Below are 19,679 nucleotides of genomic sequence, written 5' to 3'. Positions count from 1 at the left end.
TGTTATGTGCAGAACAATGGAATGTGAAATATTTACAGTAAATAAACAGTATAACACTTTATTAAAAACGAATATTGTATAAATATGTCTTTACATTTTTTCATCTACGTAAAGGGACAGTCTAGTCAAAATGACACTCATGATTCAGATAGGGCATGCCATTTTAAACAACTTTCCAATTTACTTTTAACATTGGAGCCCTATGTTTCTGATTTGTTTCCTTTTTTGAAAGTTTTTAAAACAATATTACAGGGTGTGCTTGCTGGTTCTGATAAAGGGATGGAGCCATCAAACATGCCCTTTTGTCGGTAGGATGGAGATTGGTGAGTAACTGGTAGATAGCAGCTTTGATGGTATAACAAGTCATGCAATATCCCTTTAATTAGATGAAAGATAAGAAAATGTCATTATAAGCTGGTTTTGTGCTCAAAATATTTATAAAACAATAGCATAGTTAACTTCCAGCTTATTTTACACAACCCAGCTAACTTGTCTATTTTTAAAATCTTCCTCTTGAATTTCATTCACAATTTCTGTGTCTCAGTAGCCACAATCTGACTGGTGACACACTTACAAATGAAAACTGCTTCTGATTGCATGATTGGTCTAAGGGTACTGCAGGGTAAAATTCTGGCAACAAAATGTAATGTAATTAGGTGGCCAGCAACAAAGTTGCAGGACAACCTATTGTTATTGTTCGGATTATTATTATTATTATTAGGTGGCCATGCAACGAAGTTGCAGGACAACCTATTGTTATTGTCAGGATTATTATTATTATTATTTTTTTTATTATTATTATTATTATTATTATTATTATTATTCCGCCACTTATTCAAATGCTTATAAAAACAACAGCATAACTCTAAAACTCATGAAACTTGGCACTATGCTAAAGATCTATGCTGTGCATAATCCTATGCAAAATAAATCTCATAGGTCATGTGATCTAGCAGCCATATTGCTTTTTGCGACAAATTTCGACAACCGATTGAAAATCTTCTTCTCCAGAACCGCTTATGTTACAGCTGTGAAACTTGCTGTGTGTACTGCTGTACTGACCTAGAATAAAGTTTGTTCAATAGAAGTGATTTAGTCACATGACCTAGCTGCCATTTTGAATTGTGCGAAAATCTTTAAACATCTTCTTCTCTGCAACCGCTAAGTGCAATGAAGTGCAATTTTGCACATGTGCTCCTTGCAAGGTCCTCTACCAAGTTTGTTCAAACTGCAAATTTTCCATAATCAACATGGCTGCTATGAGCCATTCGCCTTTTTATCGCTGTTTAATTGCGTAAATTTGCACTTTATGCATTATGTTTACACTATTTAACTATATTACAGTGTAGCAGACACATGAGTACACATAGTCATGACCCCTAAAGGCAATATTGCAGTAAAAATTTGCACTGCGCAGTCGCCTTCGTGAAATAAAACATTTGCAAATTTTCATAAAAACTTCTGCAAATTGTAGAGGTCTATAGTGAGCATTAGTAAGTGCAATTTGAAAGCCATACAATGCATAGCTTGGCGGCAATTTTGTTCCGTATGCGCGTTTTTTAAAAACTACAAAAATCTTCTTCTCCGAAACCGCTTATGGCACAGACTTGAAATTTTGTTTACAGATTTATCTTATGACTAACATTCAGATTTGTTCAAGAGAAGTTGATAAGTCATGTGGTTTTGCAGCCATTTTGAATTGTTCAAAACCGCTTAACGATATTTTTAAATTAATAATAAAAAAAAAACGTTTTACAAAAATGCTTTATTTTTGCCATGTTTATTGAGATCTATGGTGACAATTATTGTGCATAATATGGAGGCTGTATATCATAAGATCTGGCAGCCATTTTGTTTTATGCGAATATTTTGAAAACCTATTTTCTCTGCAACTGCTTATGTTAGAACTGTGAAACTTGCTATATAACCTTATATTGTGACCTAGAGTCACAGTTATTCATGTTGAAGGAATAGGTCACAAGCTGTGGCAGCCATATTGGTTTACGAGAAAATTTCGAAAATGTGTTTTCTTTCCAACCGCTTATGTTAAAGCTGTGAAATTTGCTGTATAACCATATATTGTCACCTAGAGTTACATCTGATCGTGATGAAAGTATTAATCATATGGTGGGGCAGCCATCTTGAAAAATGCAAACATTTTCGAAAATGTGTTTTCTTTCCAACTGCTAATGTTAGAATTGTAAAAACTTCTATAAAGCTTTATATTGTGACTTAGCTGCTTGTATGTCATTGCAATGTCGATGTGCATGGCCACCTCTATCGCTGCTTGCAGCTATATTTATTATTATTTTTAGGTGGCCATGCAACGAAGTTGCAGGACAACCTATTGTTATTGTCAAGATTATTATTATTTTTTTTATTATTATTATTATTATTATTATTATTCCGCCACTTATTCAAATGCTTATAAAAACAACAGCATAACTCTAAAACTCATGAAACTTGGCACTATGCTAAAGATCTATGCTGTGCATAATCCTATGCAAAATAAATCTTGTAGGTCATGTGATCTAGCAGCCATATTGCTTTTTGCGACATATTTTGACAACCGCTTGAAAATCTTCTTCTCCAGAACCGCTTATTTTACAGCTGTAAAACTTGCTGTGTGTATTGCTGTACTGACCTAGAATAAAGTTTGTTCAAGAGAAGTGATTTAGTCACATGACCTAGCTGCCATTTTGAATTGTGCGAAAATCTTTAAACATCTTCTTCTCTGCAACCGCTAAGTGCAATGAAGCACAATTTTGCACATGTGCTCCTTGCAAGGTCCTCTACCAAGTTTGTTCAAACTGCGAATTTTCCATAATCAACATGGCTGCTATGAGCCATTCGCCTTTTTATCGCTGTTTAATTGCGTAAATTTGCACTTTATGTGAAATAAAACATTTGCAAATTTTCATAAAACTTCTGCAAATTGTAGAGGTCTATAGTGAGCATTAGTATGTGCAATTTGAAAGCCATACCATGCATAGCTTGGCGGCCATTTTGTTTCGTATGCACGTTTTTAAAAAACTACAACAATCTTCTTCTCCGAAACCGCTTATGGCACAGACTTGAAATTTTGTTTACAGAGTTATCTTATGACTAACATTCAGATTTGTTCAAGAGAAGTTGATAAGTCATGTGGTTTGGCAGCCATTTTGAATTGTTCAAAAACGCTTAACGATATTTTTAAATTAATAATAAAACAAAAACCGTTTTACAAAAATGCTTTATTTTTGCCATGTTTATTGAGATCTATGGTGACAATTATTGTGCATAATATGGAGGCTGTATATCATATGAACTGGCCGCCATTTTGTTTTATGCGAATAGTTCGAAAAAATCTATTTTCTCTGCAACTGCTTATGTTAGAACTGTGAAACTTGCTGTATAACCTTTTATTGTGACCTAGAGTCAAAGTTGTTCATGTTGAAGGAATTGGTTTCAAGCTGTGGCAGCCATATTGGTTTACCCGAAAATTTCCAAAATGTGTTTTCTTTCCAACCGCTTATGTTAAAGCTGTGAAATTTGCTGTATAACCATATATTGTCACCTAGAGTTACATCTGATCGTAATGAAAGTATTGGTCATATGGTGGGGCAGCCATCTTGAAAAACACAAACATTTCGAAAATGTGTTTTCTTTCCAACTGCTAATGTTAGAATTGTAAAAACTTCTATAAAGCTTTATATTGTCACTTAGCTGCTTGTATGTCATTGCAATGTTGATGCGCATGGCCACCTCTATCGCTGCTTGCAGCTATATTTATTATTATTATTATTATTATTATTATTATTATTCTTTTTATTCCGCCAAGCTTTGTATTCAATTGCCCATAACTGCTTAACTGTTTTTGCAAAGCTATTAAAATCAGGTATGCTTGTACAGCCTATTGCTGTGCTACATCTCATGCAAAATTGAACTCATAGGTCATATGCTCTGGCAGCCATATTGCTTTTTGCGACAAATTTCGACAAACGCTTAAAAACCTTTAGCTCTGGAACTGCTTATGTTACAACTTTGAAACTCGCTGTGCTTAGTGCTACTATGACCTGAAATTGCTATTGCTCAAGAGAAGTGCCTTGGTCACATGATGTGGCAGCCATCTTGCATTTTGAGAAAATATTCAAACATCTTCTTCTTCTAAACCGCTTAGTGCAATGACGCGTAATTTTGCACATATGCTCCTTGCAAGGTCCTCTACCAAGTTTGTTCAAACTGCAATTTTTCCATAATCAACATGGCTGCTGTGAGACATTAACCTTTTTATCGCCATTTAATTGCGTAATTTTGCACTTTATACATTAGTTTTACAATATTTAACAATATTACAGTGTAATAGACACATGATTACACATAGTCATAACCCTTAAAGACAATATTGAAGTTAAAATTCGCATTGCGCAATCGCCTTCGTGAAATAAAACATTTGCAAATTTTCATGAAACTTCTGCAAATTGTAGAGGTCTATAGTGAGCATTAGTATGTGCAATTTGAAAGCCATACATTGCATAGCTTGGCAGCCATTTTGTTTCGTATGCGCCATTTTTAAAAACTATAAAAATCTTCTTCTCCGAAACCGCTTATGGGACAGACTTGAAATTTTGTTTATAGAGTTATCTTATGACTAACATTCAGATTTGTTCAAGAGAAGTTGATACGTCATGTGGTTTGGCAGCCATTTTGAATTGTTCAAAATTGCTTAATGATATATTTAAATTAATAATAAAACAAAAACCGTTTTACAAAAATGCTTTATTTTTGCCATGTTTATTGACATCTATAGTGAGCACTATTGTGCGTAATATGGAGGCTGTATATCTTACGATCGGGCAGCCATCTTGGTTTACGCGAAAATTTCGAAAGTCTATTTTCTCTGCAACCGCTTATGTAAGAACTGTGAAATTTGCTGTACAGTCTTATATTCTTACCTAGATTCATGATTGCTCATTAGGAGAGAATCAGTCACATGATGCGGCAGCAATATCGGTTTTATGTTTATCGTAATTATTTGTAATTCAATACTTCCTCTTTTGAGTCAATTGCTCACAAAACACAAATTACTTATGCTAAACTCTTGAAATAAGGTATGCTGGTACAGCCTATTGCAATGCTACATCTCATGCAATATTGAACTCATAGGTCATAAGGTTACGCAGCCATATTGTTTTTTGCGACAAATTTCGAGAACTGCTTAATAATCTTTAGCTCTGGAACTGCTTATGTTGCAACTTTGAAACTTGCTATGCTTAGTGATGCTATGACCTAGAATTTCCATTGCTCAACAGAAGTGACTTGGTCACATGATGTAGCAACCATCTTGCATTTTGCAAAAATCTTTAAACATCTTCTTCTCTTAAACCGCTTAGTGCAATAAAGCACAATTTTGCACGTATGCTCCTTGCAAGGTCCTCTAACAAGATTGTTAAAATTGCGATTTTTCCATAATCAACATGGCTGCTGTGAGACATTAACCTTTTTATCGCCATTTAATTGCGTAATTTTGCACTTTATACATTAGTTTTACAATATTTAACAATATTACAGTGTAATAGACACATGATTACACATAGTCATAACCCTTAAAGACAATATTGCAGTTAAAATTCGCATTGCGCAGTCGCCTTCGTGAAATAAAACATTTGCAAATTTTCATGAAACTTCTGCAAATTGTAGAGGTCTATAGTGAGCATTAGTATGTGCAATTTGAAAGCCATACATTGCATAGCTTGGCGGCCATTTTGTTTCGTATGCGCCATTTTTAAAAACTATAAAAATCTTCTTCTACGAAACCGCTTATAGGACAGACTTGAAATTTTGTTTATAGAGTTATCTTATGACTAACATTCAGATTTGTTCAAGAGAAGTTGATACGTCATGTGGTTTGGCAGCCATTTTGAATTGTTCAAAATTGCTTAACGATATATTTAAATTCATACTAAAACAAAAACCGTTTTACAAAAATGCTTTATTTTTGCCATGTTTATTGACATCTATAGTGAGCACTATTGTGCATAATATAGCGGCTGTATATCTTACGATCGGGCAGCCATCTTGGTTTACGCGAAAATTTCGAAAGTCTATTTTCTCTGCAACCGCTTATGTAAGTACTGTGAAATTTGCTGTACAGTCTTATATTGTGACCTAGAGTCACAGTTGTTCATGTTGAAGGAATTATTCACAAGCTGTGGCAGCCATATTGGTTTACGCAAACATTTTGAAACTGTATTTTCTTTCCAACCGCTTATGTTAAAACTGTGAAATTTGCTGTATAACCATATATTGTCACCTAGAGATACATTCATTCATGTTGAAAGTATAGGTCATATGGTGTGGCAGCCATTTTAAAAAATGCAAACATTTCGAAAATGTGTTTTTTTCCAAATGCTTATGTTAGAACTGTAAACTGTTGTTATATAGCTTTATTTTGTGACATAACTACTTATATGGCATTGCAAAAATAATGTGCTGGCCACCTCTATTGCTGCTTGCAGCTATATTTTAAACTTGCACTTGTTAATAGGAAACTAAATCAGATTTCAAAAACATCAGTAAGAGCCCAGGAAGCTTCAGCAATAAGTGATTTGTTTTGTCTAAATGAAGGTATTTTATGTACCCAATGCTACAATATAAATTCAAACACATTAGTAAAAATCACTTTCAAATGGAATATTGATACATACGGCAAGCAGGTATATCACACAGCTCCATGCGAACATTCTTGTTTTGTGTAAAACACCAGGGACCTTCCATCTGCCCGCCTGGGTTTCGGCAATATGAGTGGCCTCCACCAATCTCTGGATAGTCAACACTGGACAACTGATGAGAGTTTGGAAACTGCTGGCTCCATGGCTGACATTGGTGACCAGACTTGGTGACACTCACTGAACCTCTATAATCAAACCCAGTTCCATTGTAACACTGTTGATCTGTGGACAGAGGAGGGCAAGTGTAAAAAAGGTTGTCGTGACAGATAAACATTTTTTTACATTTAAAAAGGCAATATATTCCAACTTGCCCTACAGAAGCAAGGTAACATAGTTTTTGTAATAAAAAAAGATTCCAAACTTTTAAACAATCACAGGATCTGTTAAACTGATTGGCATGTTTATAGACTATTGGATGAGCAATGAGTCTCAGCTCTGGATACCGTAAACAATGTGCTAGACATCCGGTTGTAATGTATTTAAGCACCCACATTAAACAAGTGTACTAACCCCAGGGCACTGTAGACAAGGTTCCGTATGAGTATAAGGTTTTTTGATGAATATTTACATGACACAGATTATATTTATATATATTTATATACAAAGATCACCTATTTGGCCCAATGTTAGAGCCACTTCTGTAAATGTGTAAATAGGTGATCGCCAAGGGCTTCACTCATAGCCATAGAAAAAAAAATACCCTTTTCTCTCAGATCAAATGTGTTGGTTGCATAGTAGCCCACTGGCTTCCACCAAGCACTGTCATATATTCTATTATTCATAGACTTGAGCAGGGGTGGAACAGAAGTGTCCAGGCACAATGTTGTGATTCCTGCTGCAATAAGTCCTGTGTTTGATGATTGGCTAGCCGGCTTAGTACTCGGCCTCTGTTCATCAGAAATGGGTGGTGAAGGAACTGCAGAAAGCAATGGAACAATATGGGCTCTGTTTCCCATTTCACCTGCATGTACAGTCACTCACTTGGCTTTATCTGCCTGCCTGGTTGATATGTTTGGTAGTAAAGCTCAGTATTCTTTGCTAAACTTCTCTCCCCTGCAGCAAGAGAGCACTGAGCTAGAGGGCAGTGTGACAGCTGCTCCCTCTTCAGTCACTCACTTTAGCTGAGCTGCCGGCAGTCCTGTGTGAGGCTGTGAGCCCTTCCCCTGCTTAGGCAACTTGTTATTGACAACCTCACTGTCAGCAGTTGCAGGCTGTGTTTGTATATATTAACCCCCTAGATACCAGAAAACAAAGTGAAGCAATTTCATCTGTTGTTTTTGATAGCTAATCCAAGCAATGTGAATGTATATATCAGATTATAGCATTTTATAGTTATAGTAGAAAGGGGGGATAGCGTGGCTCCAAAGGCAACTGTACAGATCAGCAAAGATTTTAAATGCAGACAGCTTGGAACAGAAATAACAGTCCATGAAACATCAAACACTGAGGTGCAAGCCACGAAGAAGGGCTGAGCGTGCCCACGGCAATAGCAAAAGGTCAAAAGAGGCAGCACACAAGGATATCCAATAAAAATGGTATCTTTATTCCGACATTTCAGAAAAGAAAAAATACACAAACACTCAAACACGAGGAAAAAGAGGGAGTGTCCCTACGTGTTTCGTGCCGTGCGGCACTTAGTCATAGTCCTCTGACTAAGTGACACACGGCACGAAATGCGTAAGGACACACCCCCTTTTCCCTCGTGTTTGAGTGTTTGTGTATTTTTTCTTTTTGGAAATGTCGGAAAAAATATATTGTTTTTATTGGATATCCTTGTGTGCTGCCTCTTTTGACATTTTATAGTTATAGTTTGCATTGAAATGCTCTTTTAAACAACATTGCTTTATGACTTTCTCTGTATTTTTATATACATTTTTAAAGGGGACAGATTTATTTCATATTTAGGAGCCAGTAAGAATATTGAGCCAGTTACATACTTCTTAGGACGCAAACAGTGTTTATGTATAAATATATGTAGATTAATGCAAAACGTTATTAGCCAGAAGTACAAGGCTTGGATATGGCAACCCATGCAATAAAAATATTCAGTTTATACATATACTGGGCTAAGTTTTGCACTTTATTTTGTGTGTTAAAGAGATATGAAACCCAAAATTTGTCTTTCATTATTCAGATAGAACATGCAATTTTAAACAATTTTATAATTTACTTCTATTATCTATTTTGCTTTGTTGAAAAGCATACCTAGGTAGGCTCAGGAGCAGCAAGGCACTACTGGGAGCTATCTGCTAATTGGTGGTTGCTCATATGTGACTCTTGTTATTAACTCACTCCTTGAGGGATATTTATCAAGCCGTCAACCGCAAATACGCTGGAATTCCGCAGCATAATTGTGGCGAGCTTGATTCCCCTTATTTATCAAAGCCTACAGACCGGCAAAAGTTGAAATTTGTGACGTAACATACAATCCACCGGTCTCAGTCCGACACAAATCGATGCTTACGTCACTACAGATGTTCCGAATGAAAATTCGGCACTATCTGACTACTTTTGCTAGTTATCAAATATCTAACAGGTACGCTCGCCACTATTCCAATCAGCCAATAGAATGCAAGCTCAATCCTATTGGCTGATTGGATCAGCCAATAGGATGAAAGTTCAATCATATTGGCTGATTGCAACAGCCAATAGGATTTTTTCAACCTTAATTCCGGAATCTAAGGGACGCCATCTTGGATGACATTATTTAAAGGAACATTCATTGTAAAAAAGACGTTGAACGAAGAGGATGCTCCGTGTCGGATGTCTTGAAGAAGGAGCCGCTCCGCGCCGGATGGATGAAGATAGAAGATGCCGTCTGGATGAAGACTTCTGCCCGGTTGAATGAAGACGCCGGCCCGCTTGGATGAAGACTTCTGCCGGATTCAATGAGGACTTCTGTCGCTTCGTTAAGGATGGATGTCGGCTCTTCAGAAACTGTAAGTGGATCTTCGGGGTTAGTGCTTTTTTTAAGGGTTTATTGGGTGGGTTTTCATTATAGATTAGGGTTTGGGCTTTTAAAAAAGAGCTAAATGCCCTTTGAAGGGCAATGCCCATACAAATGCCCTTTTCAGGGCAATGGGGAGCTTAGGTTTTTTAGATAAGGTTTTTATTTGGGGGGTTGGTTGTGTGGGTGGTGGGTTTTACTGTTGGGGGTGTTTGTATTTTTTTTTTTACAGGTAAAAGAGCAGATTTCTTTTGGGCAATGCCCCGCAAAAGGCCCTTTTAAGGGCCATTGGTAGTTTATTGTAGGCTAGGGTTTTTTTTTTATTTTGAGGGGGCTTTTTTATTTTCATAGGGCTCTTAGTTTAGGTGTAATTAGTTTAAATCTTTGATAATTTATTTTTTATTTTGTGTAACTTAGTGTTTATTTTTTATTGTAACTTAGTGTTTGTTATTTTTTGTAACTTAGTTGTTAGTTTTTGGTAACTTTGTAATAGTAGATTTAAATTATTTGAGTAGGGTTAGGTTTTTAAATATATAATATAGTTAATTTAATTTGTAGTTTAATGTAATTTTAGTATAACAGTTAGGGTAGATTAATTATTAGTTTAATATAGTTTAATGTAATTTAGTATAACAGTTAGGGTAGATTAATTATTAGTTTAATATAGTTTAATTTAAATCTAAAGGTAAGTTTAAATTTATTATAAGATAGGAATGAGTTAATATTTAATATAAGTTAGCGGGTTGTTAGGTTTAGGGGTTAATAGGTTAATTTAGTTTATGCCGATGTGGGGGGCTGGCGATTTAGGGGTTAATAGGTTTAGTAAGTGGTAGTGATGTGGGAGGCCAGAGGTTTAGGGGTTAATACAGTGTCGGGGAGCAGCGGGATAGGGGTTAATAACTTTATTTAGTTGTGGCGGGGTCCGGGAGCGGTGGGATAGGGGTTAAACATTTTAGTACAGTGGCGGTATTTAGTGACAGGGTATAAATAAAGCTGTGAAAAAGCCGAATAGCAGCGAGATCGATGACTGTTAGTTAACAACAGTCCGCTGCTCATCGCTCCGTACTTGGTGCGCAGCTTTTTGACAGCTTTTTTGTTAAATATGGAGAGCGTATTCAGGTCCGCGGCCACAATGTTAGGCGATGTCAGGCGAGCGTACTGGTGCCGGCGAATGCAAGTAAGTTGAAGGCTTGACAAGTAGGCCTCCAAGTGTTCAGCTACCTCCTAGTATTGCATTGCTGCTTCATTCAACAAAAGATACCAAGAAATTTACGTAAATTTGATAATAGAAGTAAATTCGAAAAGCTGTATCTTCTTCATGACAGGAAAATTTAAAGTTTCATGTCCCTTTTAAGAGGGGCTTCAATTTAGTTTTGCCTAAGGTCTCCATTAGTCTAGTGCTGCCTCTGATATATATATATATATATATATATATATATATATATATATATATATATATACATGTGTAGGTGTGTGAAATTGTTTCCTACTAATAAGTACAAATTCTAAATATTCATAGGTGGCCTCATCAGACGATTACCAGAGCAACGGATATGTCTTATAATAAATAATCAGGTCTCATTACACCTATGACCTTCACCAATTCATACTGTTAATCCTAATGGTTTTCATAGACAGAAACCAGGCAGCAATGGTTTACCCATCACTTGCACAGCTATAAAATGACAACTTACATCTGTTCAGCCTCTCCACCGGGACCCCGATTCTCATACAGTTGGCAGCTTCTGGACTCTCGGGCAGAGGCAGATCTCCGCAGTTTGGAAGGTGCAGCTGCATGAGTATTAGAGGGTTGGAACGAGCAATGTTGTACTCTTCGCGGCACAGGTCATTTTCCAATACTTCACATTCATCTCTGCACAGCTCCCTCGGCTTAGGAGTGTTTGATAATTCATCACAAAGTGGAAACACAAAGTGGCAAAACGATGGGATGGCAAACTGCGAGCACTGATCAGACAGTTGGGTAGAAGTGCCAATCATGGTAAATGCAGCTGAAAAACAACATTACAGGGATGTTAAACAGTAATTACATGCTAGATGTATTCAGCACAAAGATTAGCCTTATAATAACATATACAGTTATATTAGTTGTTTAAATACTGAAAATACAAGTGTAAAGGTTTAGTTTCTGTAAAGTAATAGTTTTCTATGTATCTCTGCTTTGTGGAATCCCTTTTAGATTATCCTGTCCTTGTTTGGACATTCTGCTTTATATCTGTCCCTTATTGTCTTCAGCAGGATAAAGGGACAGTCAACTCCAAAAATATCTGTCTGTTGTGGCTTAGAAACAGGCAGACATTTAGAGGTTTAAAAGTTATAAAGGATATTAAAGGGACATTAAACCCAATTTTTTTCTTTCATGATTCAGATAGAGAATACCATTTTAAACAACTTTCTAATTTACTTCTATTATCTAATTTGCTTCATTCTCTTGATATTCTTTCCTAAAAAGCATATCTGGATAGGCTCAGTAGCTTCTGATTGGTGGCTGCACATAGATGCCTCATGTGATTGGCTCACCAATGTGCATTGCTATTTCTTTAACAAAGGATATCAAAAGATTGCACCAAATTAGATAATAGAAGTAAATTGGAATATTGTTTAAAATTGTATTCTCTATCTCAATCGTGAAATACATTTTTTGGGTTTAATGGCCCTTTAATATAACAATGTTGGTTGTGCAATGTTGGGGAATGGGTAGTAAAGGTGTTATCTATTTTTTTAAACAATATCAGTTTTGGTGTTGACTGTCCCTTTATGAGACAACTTAAAGGGACATGAAACCCAAATTTCTTCTTTCATGTATCAGATAGAGCATGCAATTTTAAACAAATTTCCAATTTACTTCTATTATCTAATTTGTTTTGTTCTCTTGGTATCCTTTGTTGCCTTTGTTGAAAATGATACATAGGTAGTCTCCGGAGCTGCTGATTGGTGGCTGCACATATATGCCTCATGAGATTGTCTCCCCCATGTTCATTGCTGCTTTTTAACAAAGGATATCAAGAGAATGAAGAAAATTAGGCAATAGAAGTAAATTGGAAAGTTGTTTAAAATTCCATGCTCTATCTGAACCATGCAATAAAATTTTTGTGTTTCATGTCCCTTTAAGAAACTTAGTGGAATTTAGAAAGCCAACAATGTTAGAGTTAAATTACATGAAAAGGGAACAAAATAAATAATGAAAGTCTATTGCAAAGTGTCTTAACTACACACAATTAAACATTTTATATTACAATCTCATAGTGTTTAATATCCCTTTCAGTTAGGACTATTGCTCTTTGTCTTGATATAATAGAAAGTTGCTCACAGGAAATGAAAGGGAGCTGATTAGAACAGTGAGATGGTGAAAGCATTAGCAGACAAATTATTTTTTTTAACTTTATTAAAAATATACATATTAATAGAATATTCACTTTTATGTGAGTATTCAATTAAAAATTTTTAAAGGGATAGTGTACATAAAATTGTTATTGTTTAAAAAGATAGACAATGCCTTTACTACCCATTCCCCAGCTTTGCACAACCAACATTGTTATATTAATATACTTTATAACATTTAAACCTCTAAATTTCTGCGTGTGTCTCAGCCACTACAGACAGCCTCTTATCACATGCTTTTATATTAGCTTTTCACAACCGGAGAATGCTAGTTCATGTGGGCCATATAGATAACATTGTGCTCTCTCTCGTGGAGTTATGCAGGACACAGCACCAATTGGCTAAAATGCAAGTCAATAGATAATAAATAAAATGTCAAGTGATAAGGGGGCTGTCAGAAGAGGCTTAGATACAAGGTAATCACAGAGGTAAACAGTATATTAATATAACCATGTTGGCTGTGCAAAACTGTTGAATGGGTGATAAAGGGAGCATCTATCTTTTTAAAGAATACATTTTTTGGAGTAGACTGTCCCTTTAAACCTTTAGGCACATGATGAGCCCTTCTTGTCATGCAAGGGGATCGCTGATCAAACACTGTTTTCGGCGATCCCCCTCACTACTGGTCGGGGATAGTTGGTGGCCTAGTGGGTGGCACTAAAAGGCTTCATGGGGAAGTCACCATATATGCACGTGGTGATGTCACAAAGGGGGCAGAACTGGGAAGCTCAGTGTAGCTGCATGCATGGGAGCTGGATGGGGGAGGTCCTTCATCCCCTTGATCTCAGCCTCTGTAACAGCTGCAAACCTCATAGATCCCTCATTTGAAAGAGATTTGCCTGCTCTTTCAAGTGTTGGTGGTGGTAGTGGTGTTGCAACAGTATCACCAACATATCATTTAAAATAAAGTAGAAAAAAACATGGGAATTTGCTTGGGAATGGGTCATTATTTGTGCATTAGAAAAATCTGGTGTGTGTAAAGATCCCTAATAAAGTTTATTTTCTAGTAGACAAGTCCCTCTTTCAGTGCTTTTATTTATGTACTTAAAGTGAAGGTCAATTTTGATGAATTACTGCCCGTTTTTTAATAATCCTATTAAAAACAAGGGCACTTTAATTCATCAAAATTGACATTTCACTCTTTTTCTTCAAAAACTTACCTTTTCATTCTGGCAACCGCTCCAGGGATTCCCACGGCTCCGGCTTCCTCCAATCACGGCTTCCCCCCTCCGGGGGAATCTTGGCCTGATGCAACGCCGTGATTGGAAGTCGGATTCGTCATTTTGGACCCGCGAAGACGGCTTGCGACGGGCGGAGGAAGTGCTGGAGCGGCTGACAGGATTAAAAGGTAATCATTTTGATGAATTAAAGTGCCCTTGTTTTTAATAGGATTATTAAAAAACGGGCACTAATTAATCAAAATTCACCTTCACTTTTAAAAAATGGGGCCTCTCTGATCTATATTATAACCCCAAAAGCCCCTAGACAATTTAGTAAGGTGATCAAAGTAACAGCAGTGGTCACTTGGCCATTCTCAGTATTAATTTACTAAAATTTAAGAAACAATTATAAAAAAAAAATCTACTGTTTTTGTCACAGGTATCTCATATGCCATGAATTATAAATGTAATAATGATATATTGTGAATCTGCTGGACCTGCTGAAAAAAAAACCAATATATAGTCTATGTGGGTCATTCACTGAAATTTGATTCAAAAGGACAGTCTACACCAGAATTTCTATTTTTTTAAAAGATAGATAATCCCTTTATTACCCATTCCCCAGTTTTGCATAACCAACACAGTTATAATAATATACTTTTAACCTCTGTGATTATCTTGTATCTAAGCCTCTGCAAACTGCCCCTTTATTTCAGTTCTTTTGACAGACTTGCAGTTTAGCCAATCAGTGCCTGCTCCCAGATAACTTCACATGCACGAGCACAGTGTTTTATCTATATGAAATACGTGAACTAACACCCTCTAGTGGTGAAAAACTGTTAAAATGCATTCTGAAAAGAGGTGGCCTTCAAGGTCTAAGAAATTAGCATATTAACCTCCTAGGTTAAGCTTTCAACTAAGATTACCAAGAGAACAAAGCAAAATTGGTGATAAAAGTAAATTGGAAAATTGTTTAAAAATTACATGCCTAGACTGTCCCTTTAAATAGGGTTTAAATGTAGGTAGCAAAAAAGCTCAAATTGGTTCAGCACTGGGGTGAAAAAAGGCTTAGAAGTGAAAGGGTTAATAATACTTCCTCCTGAACGCAGTATGGAGTGTCTTTCTCCGTATGTGCACAGCTAGTGAGGGATTAGAAATATAAGAGGCAGAGAAAAGAGGGAGGTACTCAGCAGACAAGCGAAAACATTGTGTTGCTTTAGGTAAAAAAAGAGTTGTCAATTGTTGAATTACAAGAATGGTTTACAGCTTTGTTTCTGAATCATGTTAGATCTAGCAGCATTTTTGGCAAGTTATTTATGCATAGTAGACATAATAAATATTCTGATTTACATTAAAGGACCAGTCAACACATTAGATTTGCATAATCAACAAATGCAAGATAACAAGACAATACAATAGCACTTAGTCTGAACTTCAAATGAGTAGTAGAATTTTTTATAACAAATTTCAAAGTTATGTATATTTCCACTCCCCTTGTACCATGTGATAGCAATCAGCCAATCACAAATGCATATACGTATAGTCTGCGAATTCTTGCACATGCTCAGTAGGATCTGGTGACTCAAAAATTGTAAATATAAAAGACTGTGCACATTTTTTTTAATGGATACATTATTTATTCTAATCCATATATCTGTCTTTCTTTAGCAAGCAAGTAAAATCATTCAAATACACAATAACTAGAGTAGCAAATGCATAAAAACAACTGAACTGCTGATGGAACAACCACTGAAGAGAAGTTTCTGAATATCAGGACCTTTTTTTATCAAACCCTGGCCCTACAAAACGCTAAAATAGTGACCAGACCATTGCACAAGCTCATGACCTTCTGGCCCACGGCAGGTCACAGCAAAAATGACCAGGGAAACAAACTCAAGGGGTTTACAACTGGGGTGGTCTAGGTTTGCCAATTGTAAATACTTTTAAAGGAACACTATAAAGTCAGAATTAAACTCTCATAATTCAGATAGAGCATGCAATTTCCATTTTAAAAAAGTGCACAGTTTTTACTTATATGCAAACATCCTGAGGCACTAGCTAGTACTGAGCATGTGCAAGAGTTCACAGTACATACAGATATGCATTTAGTGATTGGCCCCAGCTGTCACATGATACAGGGGGGCAGGAAATGTAAAACTTATCTGAAAAAAATTGACTGCTAATTTGAAATTAAGTAAACAGTATTGCATTGTCTTTTTTATTATGCAGTTGATAATTATGCATTGCTACTGTATTTAATGATCTTTTACAATAGTTATCTTGGATGCAGATGTCATTCTTAATTTCTAACTAAATATTATATAAATATACACATCTACAAAAAATGACAATGTCCCTTAAATTACAGGGGTGCTTGTTTTATTAGACACATTTATTATGTAGATATTCTAAATGAAGTGTTACCGTACACAGCAAGTTCACTCCGGCAATGTCTTCATATAATGTTTTTGGGTGATATCAATCAAATTATATCAGAAATATGTAAAGAAAAACTAAATTAAAATGCATTTCAATTCAACCAGTTTTTATTTAATTCATTTCTGAAGTTAAAGAAGCAAAACTGTGTATTTCTTTATATTTACAACAAGCATTTTCTAGGTGTCTAATAGTGAGTATTTTAAAAACTCAGACTTCTTGAAACCAAATATGGAATTATAATTTTCAAAATGTCTTAAGTAGTTATGAACTGAGGGATCGCTGGTTTTAATCAGCTGCATTCTGATTGGTTTCCTGGCTTCTTTCTCATCACATTTTTAAAATAAATCTTAAATCATTGCAGTTGAAAATGTATAAAGTGCTTAAGCAAAAGTATATTTTTCTATATATGGTGCATAGAGATAAAAAGTTATTGATATAAAATAGTTTTGCATTTTGTAATTATTAAAAAAGTACTTTATTATTCCATTTGTAGTCATTTCATTTTTATGACAATACTCTCAACATTACTGCCAATTGGACAAAAGAGGGCAGCAAAGCAATAGTGCCCAAGACAACTTTATATAAAAGTACAAAGACACAAATACATATGCACATCACACTCAGAATATATTGCAATAGTTATATTATATTTCAGTAATATAACACGCGCACATTTGATCCTCAAAAATTACTTGTTTACTGATTGCTAAATTAGGGACATAACCCCACAAGCAAAAACAAAAAAGTAATCACAGGATGATCTGTTGATTAATAAACCAAAATCTGTAACATACATGTAAAGTGCTCTCCTACTGATGCAACAGAGAAAACACATACTGCTTGCAGCAATTCAATGAACAGAAGAAACAGGAATATGTTCTTTACTGTTGCTAATCTGTAATTATACCACAAAGTGCTCTATAATATCACAGCCACAAAACATGTGTCAGGTTAATCTGCCCTCTCTCTCTCCGCTATAATTCCCCCCCCCCCTTTACTTCCTCCGGTTTTCTACCACTGTCAGCTTTCTCTTTTTTCCTTGCTCATCTATTTCTCTATTTACCTCCAATACCCCTGTATTCCTCATTACCTCCAATATCCTTGTGTCCCTAATAACTTCCGATACTCGTGTTCCTCATGACCTCCAATACCTCTGTGTTCCTCATTACCTCCAATACCCTTGTGTTCCTCATTACCTCCAATACCCTTCTGTTCCTCATTACCTCCAATGCCCCTGTGTTTCTCTTTACCTCCAACACCCCTGTGTTCTTCTTTACCTCAAATACCCCTGTGTTGCTCATTGCCTCCAAAACCCTTGTGTTCTTCATTACCTCCAATTCCCCTGTGTTCCTCATTACCTCGCAATACCCTTGTTTCTCATTACCTCCAATACCCCTGTGTTCCTCATGACCTCCAATACCCTTGTGTTACTCATGATCTTTAATATCCTTGTGTTCCTCACTACCTCCAATAACTCTGTCTTCCTTATGACCTCCAATACCCTTGTGTTCCTCATGACCTCCAAAACCCTTGTGTTCCTCATGACCTCTAATAACCTTGTGTTCCTCATTACCTCCAATAATCCTGCATTCCTCATAACCTCCAATACCCTTGTGTTCCTCATTACCTCCAAAACCCCTGTGTTCCTCATTACCTATAATGCTTGTGTTCCTCATTACCTCAAATAATCATGTGTTCCTCATTACCTCTGATACCCCTGTGCTCCTCATTACCTCAAATAACCCTTTGTTTCTCATTATCTCCAATACCATTGTGTTCCTCATTACCTCCAATGCCCCTGTGTTTCTCTTTACCTCCAACACCCCTGTCCTCTTCTTTACCTCAAATACCCCTGTGTTGCTCATTGCCTCCAAAACCCTTGTGTTCCTCATTACCTCCAATTCCCTTTTGTTCCTCATTACCTTCCAATACCCTTGTTTCTCATTACCTCCAATACCCCTGTGTTCCTCATGGCCTCCAATACCCTTGTGTTCCTCATGACCTCCAATACCCTTGTGTTACTCATGATCTTTAATATCCTTGTGTTCCTCATTACCTCCAATAACTCTGTCTTCCTTATGACCTCCAATACCCTTGTGTTCCTCATGACCTCCAAAACCCTTGTGTTCCTCATGACCTCTAATAACCTTGTGTTCCTCATTACCTCCAATAATCCTGGATTCCTCATAACCTCCAATACCCTTGTGTTCCTCATGACCTCCAATGCCCTTGTGTTACTCATGATCTTTAATATCCTTGTGTTCCTCATTACCTCCAATAACTCTGTCTTCCTTATGACCTCCAATACCCTTGTGTTCCTCATGACCTCCAAAACCCTTGTGTTCCTCATGACCTCTAATAACCTTGTATTCCTCATAACCTCCAATACCCTTGTGTTCCTCATTACCTCCAAAACCCCTGTGTTCCTCATTACCTATAATGCCTGTGTTCCTCATTACCTCAAATAATCCTGTGTTCCTCATTACCTCTGATACCCCTGTGCTCCTCATTACCTCAAATAACCCTTTTTTCCTCATTACCTCCAATACCCTTGTGTTCCTTATTACTTCCTATACCCCTGTGTTCCTCATTACCTTAAATAATCCTGCGTTCCTCATTACCTCCAATACCCCTGTGTTCCTCATTACCTCAAATAATCATGGGTTCCTCATTACCTCAAATACCCCTGTGTTCATCCGTTTCTGATTTTCTCACTTGGCCAGTATAAAATGTATCCCTCCTTTCTGTTTCCATACACACCCTAACCCTGTTTTATTTCACTCAATTTTTAGAGTTTTTTTCTTTCACTCCCTCTCACAAAGTTATTAGGTGGCCAGCAATGAAGTTGCAGGACAACCTATTGTTATTGTCAGGATTATTATTATTATTTGTTTTATTATTATAATTCCGCCGCTTTTTCAAATGCTTATAAAAACAATAGCATAACTCAAAAACTCATGAAACTTGGCACAATGTTAGAGATCTATGCTGTGCATAATCCTGTGCAACATAAATCTCATAGGT

At 36.3% G+C, this 19,679-nt stretch overlaps 1 protein-coding gene across 1 annotated transcript in view; it reads right to left on the bottom strand.

The window, feature by feature from the left end:
* The window catches only part of ROR2 (receptor tyrosine kinase like orphan receptor 2), a 232,573-nt gene that overhangs the window by 5,288 nt on the left and 207,606 nt on the right, over window positions 1–19,679 (bottom strand). The window contains exons 6-7 of the mRNA XM_053702383.1: window positions 11,352–11,666; window positions 6,687–6,932 (exon numbers count right to left, since the gene is read on the bottom strand). Coding sequence (XP_053558358.1) covers window positions 6,687–6,932; window positions 11,352–11,666 — 561 coding nt within the window. The remainder of the gene's footprint in view (window positions 1–6,686; window positions 6,933–11,351; window positions 11,667–19,679) is intronic.

Source organism: Bombina bombina, chromosome 2 (assembly GCF_027579735.1).
Source record: "Bombina bombina isolate aBomBom1 chromosome 2, aBomBom1.pri, whole genome shotgun sequence".
Taxonomy (NCBI): domain Eukaryota; kingdom Metazoa; phylum Chordata; class Amphibia; order Anura; family Bombinatoridae; genus Bombina; species Bombina bombina.
This window is presented reverse-complemented; position numbering and strand designations above follow the sequence as displayed.